The sequence below is a fragment of the Pygocentrus nattereri genome, chromosome 8, assembly GCF_015220715.1.
Source record: "Pygocentrus nattereri isolate fPygNat1 chromosome 8, fPygNat1.pri, whole genome shotgun sequence".
In the NCBI taxonomy this organism is placed as follows: Eukaryota; Metazoa; Chordata; class Actinopteri; order Characiformes; family Serrasalmidae; genus Pygocentrus; species Pygocentrus nattereri.
Window position 1 is genome coordinate 16,942,873 of NC_051218.1, and position 18,352 is coordinate 16,961,224.

The 18,352-nt window shown below is 39.3% G+C and overlaps 1 protein-coding gene across 5 annotated transcripts in view; it reads left to right on the plus strand.

The window, feature by feature from the left end:
- The window catches only part of frmpd1b (FERM and PDZ domain containing 1b), a 43,203-nt gene extending 26,145 nt beyond the window's left edge, over window positions 1-17,058 (plus strand). For all 5 annotated transcript variants that reach the window (XM_037540527.1, XM_017704060.2, XM_017704059.2 and 2 more), the window contains 13 exons: window positions 1,060-1,162; window positions 3,208-3,253; window positions 3,448-3,552; window positions 4,260-4,355; window positions 4,526-4,651; window positions 5,404-5,523; window positions 5,920-6,056; window positions 6,157-6,283; window positions 7,694-7,786; window positions 8,963-9,145; window positions 9,384-9,528; window positions 10,301-11,323; window positions 11,843-17,058. In XM_037540527.1, the coding sequence (XP_037396424.1) occupies window positions 1,060-1,162; window positions 3,208-3,253; window positions 3,448-3,552; window positions 4,260-4,355; window positions 4,526-4,651; window positions 5,404-5,523; window positions 5,920-6,056; window positions 6,157-6,283; window positions 7,694-7,786; window positions 8,963-9,145; window positions 9,384-9,528; window positions 10,301-11,323; window positions 11,843-14,232 (4,694 nt within the window). In that variant the 3' untranslated portion in view covers window positions 14,233-17,058. The remainder of the gene's footprint in view (window positions 1-1,059; window positions 1,163-3,207; window positions 3,254-3,447; window positions 3,553-4,259; window positions 4,356-4,525; window positions 4,652-5,403; window positions 5,524-5,919; window positions 6,057-6,156; window positions 6,284-7,693; window positions 7,787-8,962; window positions 9,146-9,383; window positions 9,529-10,300; window positions 11,324-11,842) is intronic.
- Window positions 17,059-18,352: the final 1,294 nt, after the last annotated feature.

Sequence of the window (18,352 nt, forward strand, 5' to 3'; positions counted from 1 at the left end):
TTTGGAGATGGCTTTTATTTGGACAGTGATATTATTCTTTAACACCATAGAATGTTAATGTGGCATTCTTAGACTGTGATTGAAAAAGCATGTCATTATACACTCTCCAATAACTTTATTAGCAACGCTACACTAATACTGTGCAGGGTCTCTGTTTGCTCTCAAACCAGTCTCTATTCTTTGTGGCATATGTTCCGCAAGATGTTGGAAACATTCCTTTGAGGTTCTGCTGCAAGTTGACATGATTCCTGCAGATTTTTCAGATGCATTTTCATGTGATGAATATCTAGTTCTAACACATCTCAAAGTGATTCCATAAGATTCCGTTCTGGTGACTGAGAAGCCCATTGAAGAAAACTGAACTCCTTGTCATGTTCATGAAACCAGTTTTATCTTTGAAATTTATCTTTGTGACATTGTGCATTATCATGCTGGGTGTAACCATTGGAAGATAAGTAAATTATGGCCTTGAAGGGTTTGACCCTACCAACTGTGCGCTTCAGCAGAAATCGATATTCATCCGACCAGGCTGTTTTTCCAGTGTCCAACTGTCCAGTTTTGGTGAGCCTCTGCCCACTGTAGCCTCAGCTTTTGGTTCTTGGCTGACAGTCGTGGAACTCAAAATGGCCTTCTTCTGCAGCCCATCCACCTCAAGGTTTGATGTATTGTTTTCTGCTGACCATAGTTGTACAGAGTGGTTATCTTGAGTTATTGTAGCCTCTGTTTGTCAGCTTCAGCCAGTGTGGCCACTTTCTGTCAGTCTCTGTTATAAACAAGGCATTTCCATCCACAGCACTGCCATTCACTGGATTTTTTCCTTTTTTGCTCTGTTTTGTGTAAAAGTCCCAGGAAGTACATAACGTTACATAAATTCTCAAACCAGCTAGTCATGATTGGCTGATTAGACAATTGCATGAATGAATAGGTTTACAGGTATTCCTAATAATGTTCAGTGAGTATAGCAACTGTTTATTGACCCAATCTTCCTGTAGCGACGACCGAAACTTAGCCATCCGATCGGCATATATGCTCACTTGTCTGTTTGTGTGTGTTTTGCAGGAGGACCAGCAGATGGTCGTCTCTTACCTGGTGACCAAGTGCTGAAAGTGAATAACAAAGCCATAGAGGATCTGTCTCCGGAACATGTTGAGAACATGATCAGGTGAAATTTCTTTTTCTGCCTGTCTGTTTTTCTTTTGCCAGCACATCCATATGTGATGTACAGAGAAGCACCTGCAAGCATGCTAGCAATCTACACACATGCTAGTGCATCATTAGTGGGATATCCAAAATCCATGGGTGGTGGGTTAGTAGTAGAGCATCCATGTGGTACAAATAGCAATATAAAGAACATAAATAGTGAAGTGAGCCACACGTTCAAGAGTGAATCAGCTGGAGAGTCGCATTCACCAATTTCTACCAGTTTAGGAAATCTGTCTGCTAATGTGTCTTCCCACAACACACCTAAAATGCCAATACAAAGTAATGCATTCAGTGCAATTCTTCGGTGTTAATCGATCTGGCCTTTTGTACTGGGTGCAGAGCAAGTAGTGCCTCAGCATGCACAACTTTTTTTTTTTTGCCATTTCCCACTACATGTTCAAAATAGTAGGTTTAGTGGAACATGATGATTGATTGAACTAACCCCTGGGTCTGATATACTGCCTACCGACTGGAACACTACAAGTTGTTGCACTTACTTTTTAAGGGAGATATGCACTGTACGATTTTTGCTACAATAATGCTATTTAAAGATGAAAATCACAATTTATGAGAATTCTTTGAGCATGAGATGAATTTTGTGGTGTTAAGAAGGCTTAAAGTGTCTAGAAAGCATCAGAAATTTCTATAATCTTGGAACGCACAAAACGCATCTAAAAATCAGTGGGAGTACAGCACTGTATGGAGCACAACTCATACCACCTATAAAAGATGATGATCGTAGCAACTCAGAAATACATTTTTGCAGGTTTTTTTTTTCTTCACACCATTTTACAAAAACACCAACTGCCCTTTATCTTGTGTGAATATTTCATGATGAATGGGCCAATAGAAATTAATTAAAATGGCTTGTTGCATTAATGTGCATTAAGGGTACAGGCACCATTTCTGAGGTTTTGTTATGATGATGAAATATGGCAACACACACACACACAATATAGTTCTATACAGAGGGGATCTGTGGAAAGGACATCAATACAACAGTGAGGGGTTGGGAATTTTGGTTGAACGTGAAGAAACAGAAGAGCAGAGGGACTATTTCTCAAGTGACTCAGAGTGTCAGTGCAGGACGTGATGACAGCAGGTGTGTGAGCAGGAAGAGTCCTTCCACAACTACATAGAAAGGGATATTATGACAGGATTACAGTGCTGAATCCCCTCATTACAAATACAAATGCACATTTCAGTGTTCAGTGGTGTAAAACCATGGGCACTCTTCTACAGAGATGTGAAAAAAAGTGATAGAGTCCGATGAGTCATCACCATTTTCCTCGCAAGTGGGCATGTGCAGTGTGCACCAAGAGAACAGTACAGACCTACTGTGAAGGGGCCTGTGGCTCTCTTATGCTGTGGGGAGGCATTTTGCTAGCATGGTCATTACAAACCAGTACAAAATTATTCTGACTGATAAATGTATTCCTATAAAACATTTATATGAGTGGTGTCTTCCAGGATGTGCTACAACCTTTTACAACAGATTTCAACCCAGTTGAAAACCTATGGGAGATTTTGGATATTATAGACAGTGCTCTCTGCGCCTCATCATCAAAATACCAAAGGAGGGAATATCTTTTTTGAAGAATGGTGTTCCATCTCTCCAGTACAGTTCCAGAAACCTTATTACAATTAGAATTATTAACATTGTTTGCAGAGATGCTGTCAATTTCTGTGCAAAAGCTGTGTTAAAAGCAATCAAACTGAACTGAAACATAAAGTGTGCTCATGGATTATTCCAGACTGTAGATTCCAAATGGCATTTATTTCATTGCATGCTAGGCTTTTCTTCAGAGAATCTTTATCAAAATGTCTGACATGTCATCTGTAAACATGAATACTATCACGTAGTCTTCCAGGATTTTATTGCCATCATCACGCACACTGTCATATGCAGTAAGCCTAAGACTGCTGGTGTTGCAGCGAGCTTTAGTCAGAGGTCAGAGATCACTGGGTAACATGTTCCCATAACCTCATATGCCTTGCCCCCAGGGAGTGCCAGGATTCTGTTACCATGACGATCCTCAGAAATATGCTGGTGAGTACATGCCTCATCATTTGCAGCTGTGCATCTAATAGAATGTGCTCTCAGAGAGCAGATCATTCAACATGTCTCATGTTTCTGTGTTGCCTTTATTTATTCAGTGTGTTTGTATTGAGTGTGTGTGCGTGTGTGTGTGTGTGTGTGTGTGTGTATATATACATTTCTTAATGAATGTTTGATTTTCTCAGAACCCCAAGTCCTCGTTCATGAGTGCAGAAAAGAGAGCTCGCTTGAGAAGAAATCCGGTTAAAGTGCGCTTTGCCGAGGAGGTGGTCGTCAACGGACACACTCAGGTTCTGCCACACAGAAGGAATTCTGAAACAGAGAACAGAATATTATATAATAATATTCTAATATTATAATTATATTATAATATAATAATAACATAATAACCAGAATATTATGTGTTCATAAGATGCACAAGCATGGATCAGATTTTTCATTATGTAGGGGCATTGAACTTTTTAAAAATACATTTCTTTTTCTGGTTCTAACAGCCAAAATGACTAATTTAACATTTGATAATTTATCTAATTTAATAAACATTTGAAACCATTGTAAAGTACACAATATACACACACATGGCTGAAGAAATCAGTTGAATTCTGTACAAGCTATTGCTGTTCAGGGAATACTATATTGCTTGGTAGAAGAATTTATTAATGAAATTATTTACTGAACTTTGCTATATATTTACAGTCATTTTGTATTTTCTCATTGCTTCACATGCCTAACATTTTTTTAAATAATTTTTTTAATGCTTTATTAAAATCCAAAGAACACAGAAAATAACTGTAAAATTGCAACTGTAGCACCACATAGTCAATTTTTCACTGCATCTTATGAGCTATGAGATCATAATGAATTGAAATACATCAGAGGTTCTTAAAGCAGTTTCCAGGGACCCCCCCCAAGATGTCTGGGGGTCCCTAAGGAAACCTTTAAGAACCACTAGACTAGATTTAGAATGATGTCACTCATGCCTATTGTGTGTCCACAGGGAAACTCTCTTCTCTTCCTGCCCAATGTGCTGAAGGTCTACCTGGAGAACGGGCAGACCAAAGCCTTTAAATTTGATAAGACCACAACCGTCAAGGTTTGCTCGCAGCTATTCTGCCCCTGTTACTTATTCCTCTGCCACTGTCAACCCAGTTATTTTTATTACCAGGAGATTTTACATTAATGCAGAAAGAAATAATGTGGAAATTGTTAAATGAACATCGTCTGTTCTCCTCCCTCTTTGATTGTGTATGTGTTTGTGTGTAGGATATCGTGCTGACTCTGAAAGACAAGCTGTCGATTCGCTCTATTGAGCATTTCTCTTTGGTGCTAGAACAGCAGTATAGCATCACCAAACTCCTATTACTGCACGAAGACGAGCTCATACAAAAGGTAACACTCATTATCTCTGTGCACATACAACTCTATTACAGCTTTTTTATCCTAGCAAACACTTGCACAGTTACTTTGCTGTAATTACTGATCAGAGAGCACCATGTTAAAGAGTTAAACACTGGGTTAAAGGAATAGTTTGAAGAAAAATTACAATTTCCCTGTAGTCGACCAGCCCAAACTTGTTTGGTGTCTCAAGTATGCTTTTTAAAATTTTCACTAGAGCTATGAGGCAATGTTTATAACAAGTGTATCTCAAAAAGACTTGCTGTTGTGTTTTCTTCTTAACTCTGTATGACATACATGGGTCTGTAAAAATGAACAAATGTTGAAGGTACATTTTTGCCTGTTTTTGTAGGTATCTGTATAAAAAGTATTTAAAAAAAGACATTATATGCCCACATTACTGAAGGGCAGCATTCAAAGACTGCATGACACCCACATAAGCCTTTCATGACAGTAACAAACTAATATAAACATTTTATAAAGGCTTATTCCACTAAGCAACAGTTGCCTTCACAATTTCTGAGCAGAGACCAAAATCACAAATTGATAAAAGCAACAACTGATCGTTGTTTATGTCAGATGGTATGAAAGGTTAATGAAAGGCTCTGTCATGTAGCCTTATGAATGCTGCTGCAGTAAAGTGTTACCATATATTTTATAAGGGCAAATGTCACTTTCATTTTTCAGCAAATTATCACAAAGTACTTTTAATTGAGGAGTCTCTAATAAGTGTAATTCTCCCTCAGGTGGTGCAGAAGAAGGACTCTCATGATTATAGATGTCTGTTCCGAGTGTGTTTCATCCCTAGGGACCCTGTGGATCTGCTACATGATGACCCAGTTGCCTTTGAATACCTCTTCCATCAGGTGTGTGTATGAAAATGTGTGGAGAGATATTACAAGTTATACTGTAACACACTCTTGAATGTGTATGGATGTGTGCTGCCTGTCATGAGTTTGCCTTGAAATGTTCTGTGGTAGTCAACTAATAGTCAGAAAAAATGACTGCAAAGGTTGTTTTGTTAACTTTAAACATTTATTGAGACTTTGGCTCAATTTCATCAAAGCATCTTAAACATAATTTGTGTGCAGATTTTTAAAAGGTATTCGGATACACTGGATTTTGTGTAAAAAAAATTTGCAGCAACCTTGTGATATGTTTTTGAAGGTTATTGCAATTATAAAAAAAATAATAATAAAACAGCTCCCAAATTTTTGATTTTGATTATAGAGTTACCTGTGTGTGTGTGTGTGTGTGTATAGAGTGTAGGTGATGTGCTGCAGGAGCGCTTTGCAGTAGAGATGAAGTGTAACACTGCTTTAAGGCTAGCAGCGCTGCATATGCATGAAAGAATGGCCAGCTGTGGGCAAACTACCAGAACATCTGTCAAAAGCATCACGTGAGTCGTCACACACACACATCAAATCATTAAAATCCCTGGAATTAAATATTATTTGATCAATAAAAATATGCATTTATGTATTTGTCTTTATTTTCAGTAAGGAATTTGGCTTAGAGAGCTTTATTTCTCCTACATTGCTGAGGAACATGAGAGAGAAGGACCTAAGAAAAGCCCTCACAGGTCATATGAAGAAGATCCAATCACTGCTGGAGCCTCGCCAGAAAGTATGTGTTTGTGTGTTGTATATAAACTTTTATTTGTTTATTTATGTCGCTTTTTTTTTTAATTATAAGTGAAGAAAGCACTATAGGATACGGCAATAGAACAATACAATGTCCAGCAAGAAAAAGGAACAAAATGAGTTTCAAATGAACTGTTTGACCTTTTTTTGTTTTAAGAGACCAGATGTTTCATAATAGACAAATAAAAAATCAATTTTCAGACATCTACAGTTTGCTTCACTTAATGGCATTTATCTTTTAAAAATGTGACATTGCGTCTCAGTAGTTGTTATTTTTACCGTTTTCCCATTGGACATCTGCTTTGTAATTCCTTGGCGGTCTGTTATCAGATGAATTTGGGTATCGATTGCAGACAATTAAAGCATAGTTCAAGAATTCTCTTGTAATGTGTTATTTCTTGTAATGTGTTATCAGCAATGAGGAATCATTCAAACACTTTTTCTGTTGATTGAGTTTTTCAGTTGATTGCAAAAGTTTAGACACCCCTGGTCAAATTGTCAAACATTTTCTTGTGTGTCCAAGTGAAAATAAGTGCACAATTCTGTTTACTTGCTTTATTTAACATATAAAACATGTTAAATAAACATAAAACAGGTTAAACTAAATTGCAGAACAATGTAATATTTAAGTTTGTTCATTATAGAGAATAGGTTAACTTACTTTCAATTAGAAAGTTTCTTGACCAGGATGAAAACTTCTGCATATGGTTATATAAAGATATTATTATATTATATATATATATATATATATATATATATATATATATATAAAATGTTAACGTAATATATCAGTACAACCTGTTGCAGATACATAATGTGTTTGGTTTTTAAAAAATGTGAGTGTTGGATCAGTGTTAGTGTCATTCATATTAATTAGAAACAGATGTAAAATTCTGGTAAAAACACTTTCCCTTTTTTGTAACTTTGCAAAATATAAACCCTGAACCAAACATAAACCAAGTGTATAAAAGTGCCAAGTTTATTGATCAGATTTATTGAGGTTGGTTTAAAAAAAAAAAAGTAAATAAAATAAAATTTTAAAAAAGGGCAAAAAGTGTAGGTGTACTTCATGCAGCCAAAAGCCAAGGCTGTCCCTGGAGCACCCCATTGTATGCTAGCAATGGGCGTCAGCGGGACTGGGTACAGCACACATAGTAGTAGTTAAATTCATTAATATAATACTGTAGTTTTGTAGAAAACCTCCATAACGAAGAAACAGACATGTGTGTGTGTATAAGCGTGTTTATGTCCCTGTTTTATGGTACAGAAAATTTGTAATCAAGTCTTTACATCATTCATTCTTACTATCTCACCCTTTTCTTGCCTCTTTCTGACCCCTCCCCCATCTTTCTCTCTCTCTCTCTCTCTCTCTCTCTCTCTCTCTCTCTCTCAGGTAATCTCTGTATCTCAGGCCAGGTTGGCTTATTTAACTCAGATGGCAGAGCTGATTTCATACAGTGGAAGAAGCTACAATGCCACCATGCTGGTGAGTGTGCCTTCTCCATCTGCTATTTTCCACTCAAAGAATAAACAAAATCTGCTGGCTTCAGCCTCTCTGATCATCTTAACCTCTCTGCTCCCTTTTACGATTAAAGCATGTACTGTTTATTCCTTTTGTGACAAATCCCCTGAGACTGTTTATATGAGGGACAAGGACTGTCTAAATTATTTTAATCCTTCTTTTGAGAATCTGGTATAACACCATGTTTTACTTACAGACAATTCCATCGCTGTCACATCCAGACATTTTTCAGTATGTAATATCATTTGAAAATGTTAGTTGCCCTTATATGTATATTAACATGCATCAAAGCGAAGAAAATGTTTTGTTTCTCCTATACAGTTATCATATCAGCCCAATGCTCACTGATGACTTTATTAGGTACACTTGCCTTGTATATTCACTCATTGTCCTTTTTAACAGGTCCGCTTACTATATAGGTGCATTTTGTAGTTCAACGATTATAGACTGTAGCCCATGTCTACTCTGCATCATTATTTAGCTCCTTTTACCGTGTTCTTCAATAGTCAGGACCCCCACAGGACCACCACAGAACAAGAATTATTTGAGTGGTGGATCATTGTCAGCACAGCAGAGACACTGATGTGGTGGTTGTATTTCATTGAGTGTTGTGTTGATAAAAGTATATCAGACACGCCAGTGTTGCTGGAGTTTCTAAACACTGTGTCAACTTACGATCCACTCTACCTTGCTGCTCCACCTTGTAGATGTTAAGCAAGAGAACATAACTCATCTGTTGTTGCATAATTTGTGTTAGTCATCCTCCAGTTTGTCATCAGTGATTAGTTTCTGTTCACAGAACACTGGCTGGATAATTTGGGTTGGGGGATTAAATTCTCAGTGAAGTTTTTCAAAAGACTACAGTAAAACTGCTGTTTGACCTATTCAGTTCAGCACATACACACCTGTGAACTGTCACTGTTGTGCTGATAATAATCCACCACCCAGTTAATACCTGCTCAGTAAAGGACGATAATCTGTAATTGTAGAAATACAAAATAGACCTGTATAGTAAGTGGACCTGGTAAATGGACGAGTGGATGTACAAGATAGGTTTACCTAATTAAATGACCAGTGAGTGTATTATGAACAAAGCTAATGATGGGTATGTGAGGGTGCATATTTGTGCATATGTCTCAGCTGCAGGACCGGGAGTCATTGGTGAGTTTGTTGGTGGGAGCCCGGTATGGTGTTAGTCAGATCCTAAACCACAAGCTCAACATGATCTCCACCATCATAGACTTCCATTACATCACCCGCGTGGAGGTGCTCTCAGAGTCTGACAGAGTCAGCATGGTAAAGATCTACCTGCATGACATCCAGGTGGGTATACACACAGCTTTTCTTTACATACAAAAACAAACAAGAGCTAACATTTAGGATATGTGTGTATACACATGTTGTTTATATAACCACAGGCACATGGGATTATAACTGTTTCTAATTCAGAAATGTAAAGGATTCCATCACAGCCATCCTAGGTAGCCATTCATGTATCCTTTTAAGACATTTATACATACATGCAGAGATGTTCCACCTGTTTGTATCTCTCGCTGTGCAGCCCCTGGCCTTGCTAATGGATTCAGTAGCTGCTAAGGACTTGGCCTGTCTGCTGGCTGGCTACTGCAGATTGTTGGTGGACCCCAACATGAATGTGTTCCGCTGGGGTCCTCGCCCTAAAATACGTCGAATACCTTTGGACGAAGGTAAAGGATAAAGCAGTGATTTCTGTAATATACTCTGTTTCTCAAGGGAGCTATATGCTATGTTTTATTGTTTTCCACTTTTATGATGTTTATGATTATGCTTATAACATTTTTTTATATGACCATTTTTCAACGTCTCTTTATCCCTTAGAATTAAACAGGCTGTTTTGTTACTGTGCCCTTGAGACTGATGTATGTAAATAACCTCTGTTCTGATTGGCTGCCCAGTCAGTGTTGTGCCTCATTTAAAAAGCAGTCCAGGCTGAAACACTCCTTATAACTTCAGCATGAATGGGCAGGACTAATTTACTACAGCCTCAATTGGCAGATGTATGGAAATGTGTTGGTTTTAGTGTCATCACAGAACAAATCAAAACAGGCAGTTTTTGTAGTTCGGTTTTCTTATAAAGACTGTATGGACTAAGGAGTGAATGGTATGGTTTGAACTGTTTTACATGTTGTAGTGTTTAAATATGTTTTAAGTAAGCATTTCACATGTACCTCTTAAATGATTATATAATAATGTGCAATGCCATATTAAGCTTACTTGTTCTTTTTTTAAACATTTAACAGTGTACACTACATCAAACTTTCTTTTAAAAAAACAAAATACAAAATTCAGTTTTCTATATTTGGGGTCTTTTAAGCTTTAATGTCCTTTTGCTGTATTCATTAAAGGAGCTTTAGTCTTAGATGCCTCACAGGTCAGTGCATTTTCACATGCCCTGTTTTATTTTTATGTTATTGATGCTTTAATTAATATGTTCCCTAGGCTATGGATTCCGCTGTGGCAGTGATTCAGAGGAGAGCTCAGAGGAGGATTACTCCATGGACAACCTCCTGGACATGCAACACTCTGAAGACACAGTATCAATTCACACAAACGATGGGAGAGAAGATGAGAAGGTTGAAGAGATTAAGCAAGAGGCCAGCTCAGAGACAGTAAGAGTATATGTGACCCATGCAGAAGAAGAAAATAAAGCAGTGGAAGGTGGTCTAGATGGAACAAGTACAAGTGGTTCTGTTGAAGATGAGGACTATGCAGCAAGAGTAGATGCACTTCTGGAGACGGGGTGGTACACTGATCCAAGGGTTAATAGCAGCTTCTCTAGTCTGTCCAGTAACTCCCTCAATGCGCTGGAGGAGAGCAGCAGGGCATCCGCTACAGGGCCTGGTCATGTGGACAGTTTTCTGGAGGAGATACCCAAATCAGATCAGGCGACTGGGACTAGCCTGGATGTGCACCATCCATACCTACTAGAGGTGCCCGAAAAGCGAAATCAGAAGGAGGATTTAGAAAGCCCAATGCGACCTTCTGACCTTCCCTATAGTAGACATCCGGGCTTGCTCTCCCAAATGGCTGACTACCTCCCCAGCCCACCTGAAGCCAGTGATGATGCACTTAGTGATGAGGATGAGGAGGTTAGAGATGAAAATGGAAACGATAGACTCATTTTAGGCATGTCTGCAGACCTAGAAGCTGTTTTGGCATCAGGTAGTAGCAACAGCATAAAAGCTACTGGCGTCAATGTTCAAGCACTCTTAACAAGAATACGTAGCCATCCAACATGTAAGCTAGAATGGAAAAATCCTGGCCGTATGCATAGGGAGGGACTAAAATCAAAGGGACCATTGGCCAGAGTAAAACCACCACCTCCTCCTCCACCTCCAAGGACAGTGTCTGTAAGGATCCCTGAAACCTCAAAGGACCTCAGAGACAGTGCTACAGAATCAGAAGATGAATTTTTTGATGCCCAGGATCGTCTTACACCACCTATCTTGGAACATGCTGCAGGTAAGTGAGCTTTTGTAGTATGTTTGGACATTTATGTTTATGACTAAATAATTTCTTTTATGACAAAAGTTTTGGATGCTCCTCTTTAGCACATCCCTGAGGTTTTCAGTGGGATTTATGTCAAGGGACTGGGATAGCCAAATAAAAAGCTTGATTCTGTGGTCACTGAAGCATTTGACTGTTTGGTGCCAGAAAACTTTATTTTAATCTCATTTGACCATAGAGCCAGTTCCAGTTGCATCTTTGTCAAGCTGTAGTTTTGGAGACCTGGTGATAGAAAAATGCTGCCATGTTTTGTAAATCTCCAACAGTGATTCTGGGAGAAATGTTGGCCTCTCTAACTATATTTTCCTCCCCCATGGTTAGAAATGAAACACCCCTTTAACAAGGGTGCCAATAATTATGGAGCTGACTTTTGTAGTAATTGTAATTAGCTATTTATTACTACATTTTGTAGTAATAAATATCTAATCTCTGTTAATTCTTATTTTCTAAAGTTTCATTCTTAATCTCTTGCAGAGAAAAACACAAATGTGAGTAGCAAGGAGCATGGTCTGGGAGTGAATGATATCAAGATCAGTGTCGAGGAGACAGCAGGACATGGAGACATGCAGAACACAGATGAGAAAAAACACACTACTTTACCCAGTAGAAACAACCGAAATACAAATCCTTCCCTCCTTAATCATCTCACTCCTGAGGCAACTGTTCTTGATAACCAAGAGTTTGAGGTTCATCAGCCTTCACTGACTCTGCTTTCTCAGCGAACCCTGCTTGAATCTAAGCCTGTTGTGGATGATCACATCTCAGAGCAGGGGCAACAGTGTAATGGAGATATTCCAGGCCGCAATGCGCACCTGTCTTCTGAGCTTTTAGAGATGGAGCCTGACACTATGGAGTTTAAGCCTGTTACTACAGCTGGACCACCACTGTCTTCCCCCTTAATCAAGGCAGTGCGGCAAGCTAAATCTCAGCCACCAGCCTCAATGGATCCTCTACTTTTGAATGGATCGAAACAGCAAAATCAAATTTCCAATCTTGCCCCAGTCTTTTGTCAACATATTAAAACTCCTGATACCCAAAGAGTCATAATACCAACAGAGACTCCAGAGGATACAAAAGATAAAACAGAAAACCAATCACTGCCTTTTCCCCAAACCAAGACAGAAGAGAATAAGTTATCATCTGTTTCTGCCAAACCTCCTGTACCTCCAAAACCCACATCTATTGTTTCTCAACAAACATCAATTTCAAATATTGCACCTGCTCTAAAAACAGAAGGCAAAAACCAAGTACCTCCGAATGGCCTCTCCTTGCACCCCTGGTCCCAGCGTAATGGGGCCGTCTCAGCCCCTGTTCTAAGTAAGGGTGTTTCTCTGAGCCATGAGAATCTTAGAAGTGAAATAAAGACTGAAAACCCAACTGTCAAGGGGACCAGTGCATCAACTACTCCAACCCCTACTTCCACCCCAGCTCCATCTCCATCTGTGGCCATCAGAGGGTCAATAAGCATGGATCCCAAAGATCCGTTTGGGATTGGGATGAGCTTCCCTAACAGGACTTCTTCTGGACGCCTGTCTGCTTCAGCACTACGTGGGAAGATCCAAGACATGCCTTGGTATCTTACCCGATCCCAGGAAATTTTGGGTACGATAGCACTCAGCGGAGATATATCAGCAGACACTAAGGCATCAAAGGATGGAGGTGAGCACAAGGAACCTAAGAAGGAATCACCAAAAGCTACTTCAGTACCTTCTTTGAATGACTGGAAAGAGAAAGATGCTGAAGTTGTTGTTGTAAAACTTAAAGACGTGCCGCAAGAAGCGACCTCACTTGTAAAAGAGACCAGTGGGAATACTCCATTGTCTGGTCATTCAGAATGGCAGAATAGGTTGCATGACTCTGTTGAATTGTTGTCACACTTGGGAACATGCAATTCTGAACAACCCCAGTCCCAAAACAACAATGGTAAAAAGGATACTCTGGAAAGGCCCTCTCCTCCATCAAGCACCAGCACAACCCATCGAGAAGCATGCGGCTGCCATACTGTTTATGCCAACTGTTTCAGTGGAGATACAGATGACGTATGTGGCTTTGATGATGACCTGACAGTGTACGAGTTTTCCCGTCAGAAACGGAGCATCAAGCCACCCCAGACTTCCACTGCACCTGCCTCTCTCTGCCCCCCTACACCAAACATCCTGTCCCTGCTCAGAGATTCACCTCATCCCCTCTCGACCTCCTCAGAACTCAGTCCCCTCCTTACCCCACCCCGGCCACTTGAACCTCGACCCCTGGGCCGTGGCCCATTGGAGAATCCACTGCGGGACCTCCAGGGAAGACGGTACCTAACAGGCCCAAAAGGTACAGGGCTTAAAGGGGGATACGTTTCGCTGCATAAAGACATAGATGAGCTTCTGCTGGTTCTTAAGAATGGAGAGACTGCAATAAATCCTTCATGCCACAAGGGGCACTGTGAAAAGGGCATGAATGGGCACTCCTTTTCAGAAACAGAGCGCTGCCTGGTGCAGGCTGAGGCACGGAGGCTGGCGTCAGGATGCCAGCGTGCAACACGTGTTGGCTGGGCCCCGGACGATGCCCTCCTCTCTCTAGGCAACAGCTTCGGAGCTCTGGTGCATCTGTCAGCAGCTTGCCTCAGAGTTTCCTGCTCAGACTGTGGAGGTTGCCATGGCGATATTGATGGAGCCGAGGCCCTGAGGAAGCTTCAAGAAATTGTGTGTCTGTACAAGGAGTTTGTGACAGCAGTGGAAACAGCACAAGAGGCAGAGGGCGTCAGGCTGTTGGCCAGACAGTGCACGGTTCTAATCTCCACAGTCTTTTCTCTTACACAGCTCTTCAGAACGCATACGCCAGACACAGACAATAGACACTTACCCTTGAACTTTTGAACTTTGATGAACTAAAACTGAACAAAGAACTCAAAAAGGGAATGGTGTTCCCTCTCTTTGCATTTAAAGACTATGAATGTGTGCTGGCACACATGAAAGGAACGCAAGTGCCGTAAACCACAGACACATACACACTACACACAAGCAAATAAGTCTACCCAAAAGTTAAACTTTGTTCCTCTAATAGTGTTGGTCTTGCCAAGTCTCCTTATGAACTTACATGGGTTATGCATTTATTGATATATATACAGTAGCTATTTTCTAACAATTCCTTATGTCTTCAAGTATGTACGGTATGTATTTGAGGACTTATTTATTTTTACATACTATGTGTGTGCACCGTGGATTCTAACCTATATCTATGTTTTTGTTTTGGTCTATGTAAATTCCTACCTCTCTGTCCAGTAACCATGGAAACCTGAAAGAAATGGACAGTATTAGGATGTCCCGTTTGTTTTTATTTTTGTTTTGTTGTGCTGCTCTTCAGTGGTTTAGGCGTGGTACTTGATTAGAAGGACAAAGCTAAGCCAACGCTCCTCTTACCCTTCCTTCTGACCGTATGTACAAATAATAGATGCTAGGAAAGATAAAGAAAACACTCAGTAACTCAAGAATAGTGCGCAGTAATTTCAGTTAGTTATCCAAAGTATTTTTCTTTGTTTTTATGTGAAAGATGGACAAAAAATGGAATATAACAGTGGCTGGGTGGCAATAGAAATGTGATGGTTTGGAATTTTCTATCTGTATGTCGGTGTGAACATTTGATGTTAGTTTTTATATTAGCCAGTTAGTTGACTGTTAATAGTAGCGATTCGTTTTATCCAAAGACATTATAGCACAAAAGGTGCTTTTTTTCATAATGAAGTCATCACCGTTCACGGATAACACTCTGACTAATTGAATAACACTAGTTTAACTACGGTATTTTCACTTGTGTTTATTTTATTACTATGCAAGTGTCACCGCTGAAGTTTTCCACATATCATTCTTTCCTATGTTGGGTATTTTATATATCAGATCAAAACTGTTTGAAACTGTTCTTGATCACTAATATTAATTTAGTTTTGATAAGAGGGCTTCCCGAAGAAACCTAAGCCTTATTCTTGATCTGGAAGGGTTTTAAAAAATATCCTGGGTCAAGGCCAAATTTCAGTTATTATGCAATTGCAACATGGATCCCAGTTTGCCTTCTGCTGATTAGAGGCAAAAAAATATTGCCAAGGATGTTCTTTCACTTCTGCTACCATTTCGATAGTGTTAGACAACCCTAAATTCAATCAGTACTTTATAGCATAGGTAGCATTCAGCATTTCAGCAATTCAAGTTGATACCAGATCTACAGTGCTTTGCACAAGTACAAATCCACCCTTTGTTTATTTAATTTCCAGTTTAAATGGAAGTCAAAAGTTATTCATTTTAAGGAGCTATTCCAGATAATCCAATATAATGAAGGGGAAAGTCAAAGGAAAATAACACAGGAGTTTCCAAAACTACAGTTAAAAATAATTAAAAAGCATCAATAAAAAGAAACTCCTAACAACAGTGCAGGATCTGGTAGTCCACCAAAATTGTGACCATGAGATAAATATTCCTTAAAGCTTTCATATTTGAGAGAGAGGAGAAAATATAGCTCAACTCTTGCTTTAGGTTTGAAAAAAATCCACAGGTGTTTCTGTCCATCCTTCCACTGTGAGAAGACAAGTCAGCACTATGAGTCTGAAAGGATGTGTAGCTGTCAAGAAGCCCTTACTGAGAAAATGAAATAGACAAAAAAGTGTAAAGTCTGCAAAACGAAACAAAGAAACTGCTGATGTTCTCAGACCAATTAACTGACCACCCGAGAGATAATGTGTTTGGGATTTGTTGCATCACAAGAAGCATAAAATGCAACCAACTCCTAAGACTGAACTTTGGAGGTGTGGAAAAATATCCCTGCAGATTTTTGTAAAAAACAAAAAGCAAATGTCTAGAAAAAAAACTGTAGCTGTGATAAAGGCTAAATGTGGACACTGAAAACTTTTATAAATATTAAATTTAGTTGTTGAGGCTGCTTTTCTTCCTGATGGCAAAAAACAAGTAATTTATACTTAATGGACCTTATGAGCTGAAACTGACTAAAGGAAGGGTGGTCTCAGACGTGCGCAGTACTGCATATTGGGCAATGCTTGAGATTTGGATCTGTTAGAGGGCCTGGCTCTAGATCAGTGCAAAGAGGCTCTTGAGAGCTCTGAATGATGATGACCAGATAATGTGACCTGCTCTTTAAGGCTCATTGATCTAATATGACATGAACCATTTTCAGCACTTAACTGAGTTCACTACATTATAGAGGAGCTTCCAGGTGGGAACAGTACTGTGTCACACACACAGCCAAGACAGCATATCTAATAATATAGTCAGATGTCGCAAAGTTGTGCTTGAGGTAACAGGTCATGAGAACAGAATGAAGAGATCTTGAAGAAGCAAGTTTTCTTATACATACTCAATACTGAATTTGTGGTCAAGTGATCTGTTGATGTTTTATAATTTTGTAGCACGTCAGCACAAGTTATGACACTAATCTCTACACTGTCAGAGAAGTCTTTTATCCAACTACCTGAATGAGGTCCTGTAGCTGTGGGCGATTCTTGGAATGAGATGTGTTATCTTAATTGTAGCAAAGGAAGAGGAAATGAAAATGTGAAAATGCTTCTATTCTGACTGCACAAAAAGCCAGACTAGGCAAGCGAGAAATTGACTGAAGTGTAAAGTAAGAAAAAAAAAAATGAAGGGACAATCCTGTCATTTTGCATTCCTTCAACGATTAAAGGATGGATTTGAATGGAACCTGTTGTTGAATTGTTGTGTTTTTTCCTAGCTTTAAGCAAGCATGCTTAAAAGCTTCTGGCTAACTGTTTGGTTCATCTCATCTGCTCTCCAGTGTTGCAGTCTTGCTGTTTGTTCACATGTTCAGGGACCCTTAATCATCACTTGTGCGCAAATTGGTTTTCATATCAACATAATAAATCATCACTCACATTTGTGTGCAAGCGTATCTGCAGCGGGAGATTACAGACTAAGACTGGGATTAGATGCTGTTAAATTCCTTTGCAAAACCAGGCGAGTGATTAGATTAAGGTGGATCTGTCTGCCTGCTAGCAGTCATATCCCGTCTCATCTGCCGTTTTTCAGCAGCGAAAGGAAGAGTGAGCTTTAGGGCTGAGGTTTTCTTTATAAAAGTATTGTGGAAATACTGCAGTTAAATAGAGTGCAAATGATTTGGCAGAAAAACTGCTCTTCTTAAAACGGGCATTAATAACAGCTGTATGCAAAAGCTTATAGGCAAATTTTAGTGCCAATTTCTATTTATTTTTCATTTATTTGCTAAGTTTAACATATTGGGGGGATAAAACAAAATGTGCCATAAACTTTGCACAGGCCACATTTTATGTTTTATGTTTTCCAATATATTAATTTCAGAAAACTAACAGCGATTAAAATGTGCAAAAGTGTGTTCCCTGTAAAGGCTGTGTGCTTACTTTAACTTAAAAAATCAACAAAATTCAATTTGACTTGATCTGAATTTGATTAAAAAAGTGGGTTAAGCTTTGCTCTTCCTTCATTGTTCAGCCAAGTCGTAAACAAGAAAATCCTTTTAGCAATAAACTAATAATAGAGTGACTAATCGTTTTCTCTGCGGCCAATGCTGGAAGACGAGCACTGCACATTTAGTGCAGGGGTGGAGAACTGAGGGTCCAGCACAGTTTGGGGATTTCCTTGCTCAAGTACACCAACCAAAGCTGGTAATTAACAGACAAGTTGAATCAGGTGTGCTTGTGCAAGAACATCACCAAAGTGTGCAAGGGACAATGGTTTCCCAGCCATGTTCAATGCCTTGGGCATGGCCTTATTTTTGGTGTACATATACAATAAACACAAGCCACCGTGAATGTTCATGAGGAACCAGAGAAAACATAACTCCAGGTGTACACAAACACAGCATAGGGGCCAATAAAAAAAATAAACATGTCAGAATATACAGTAGAAGCAGCAATGCTGATAAAGCTCATATCGTGTTCATATTTTTATACATAGCTATTTATGTCTCCCTCTGTATTTTCCACTAATGTCCTCCTGCTGG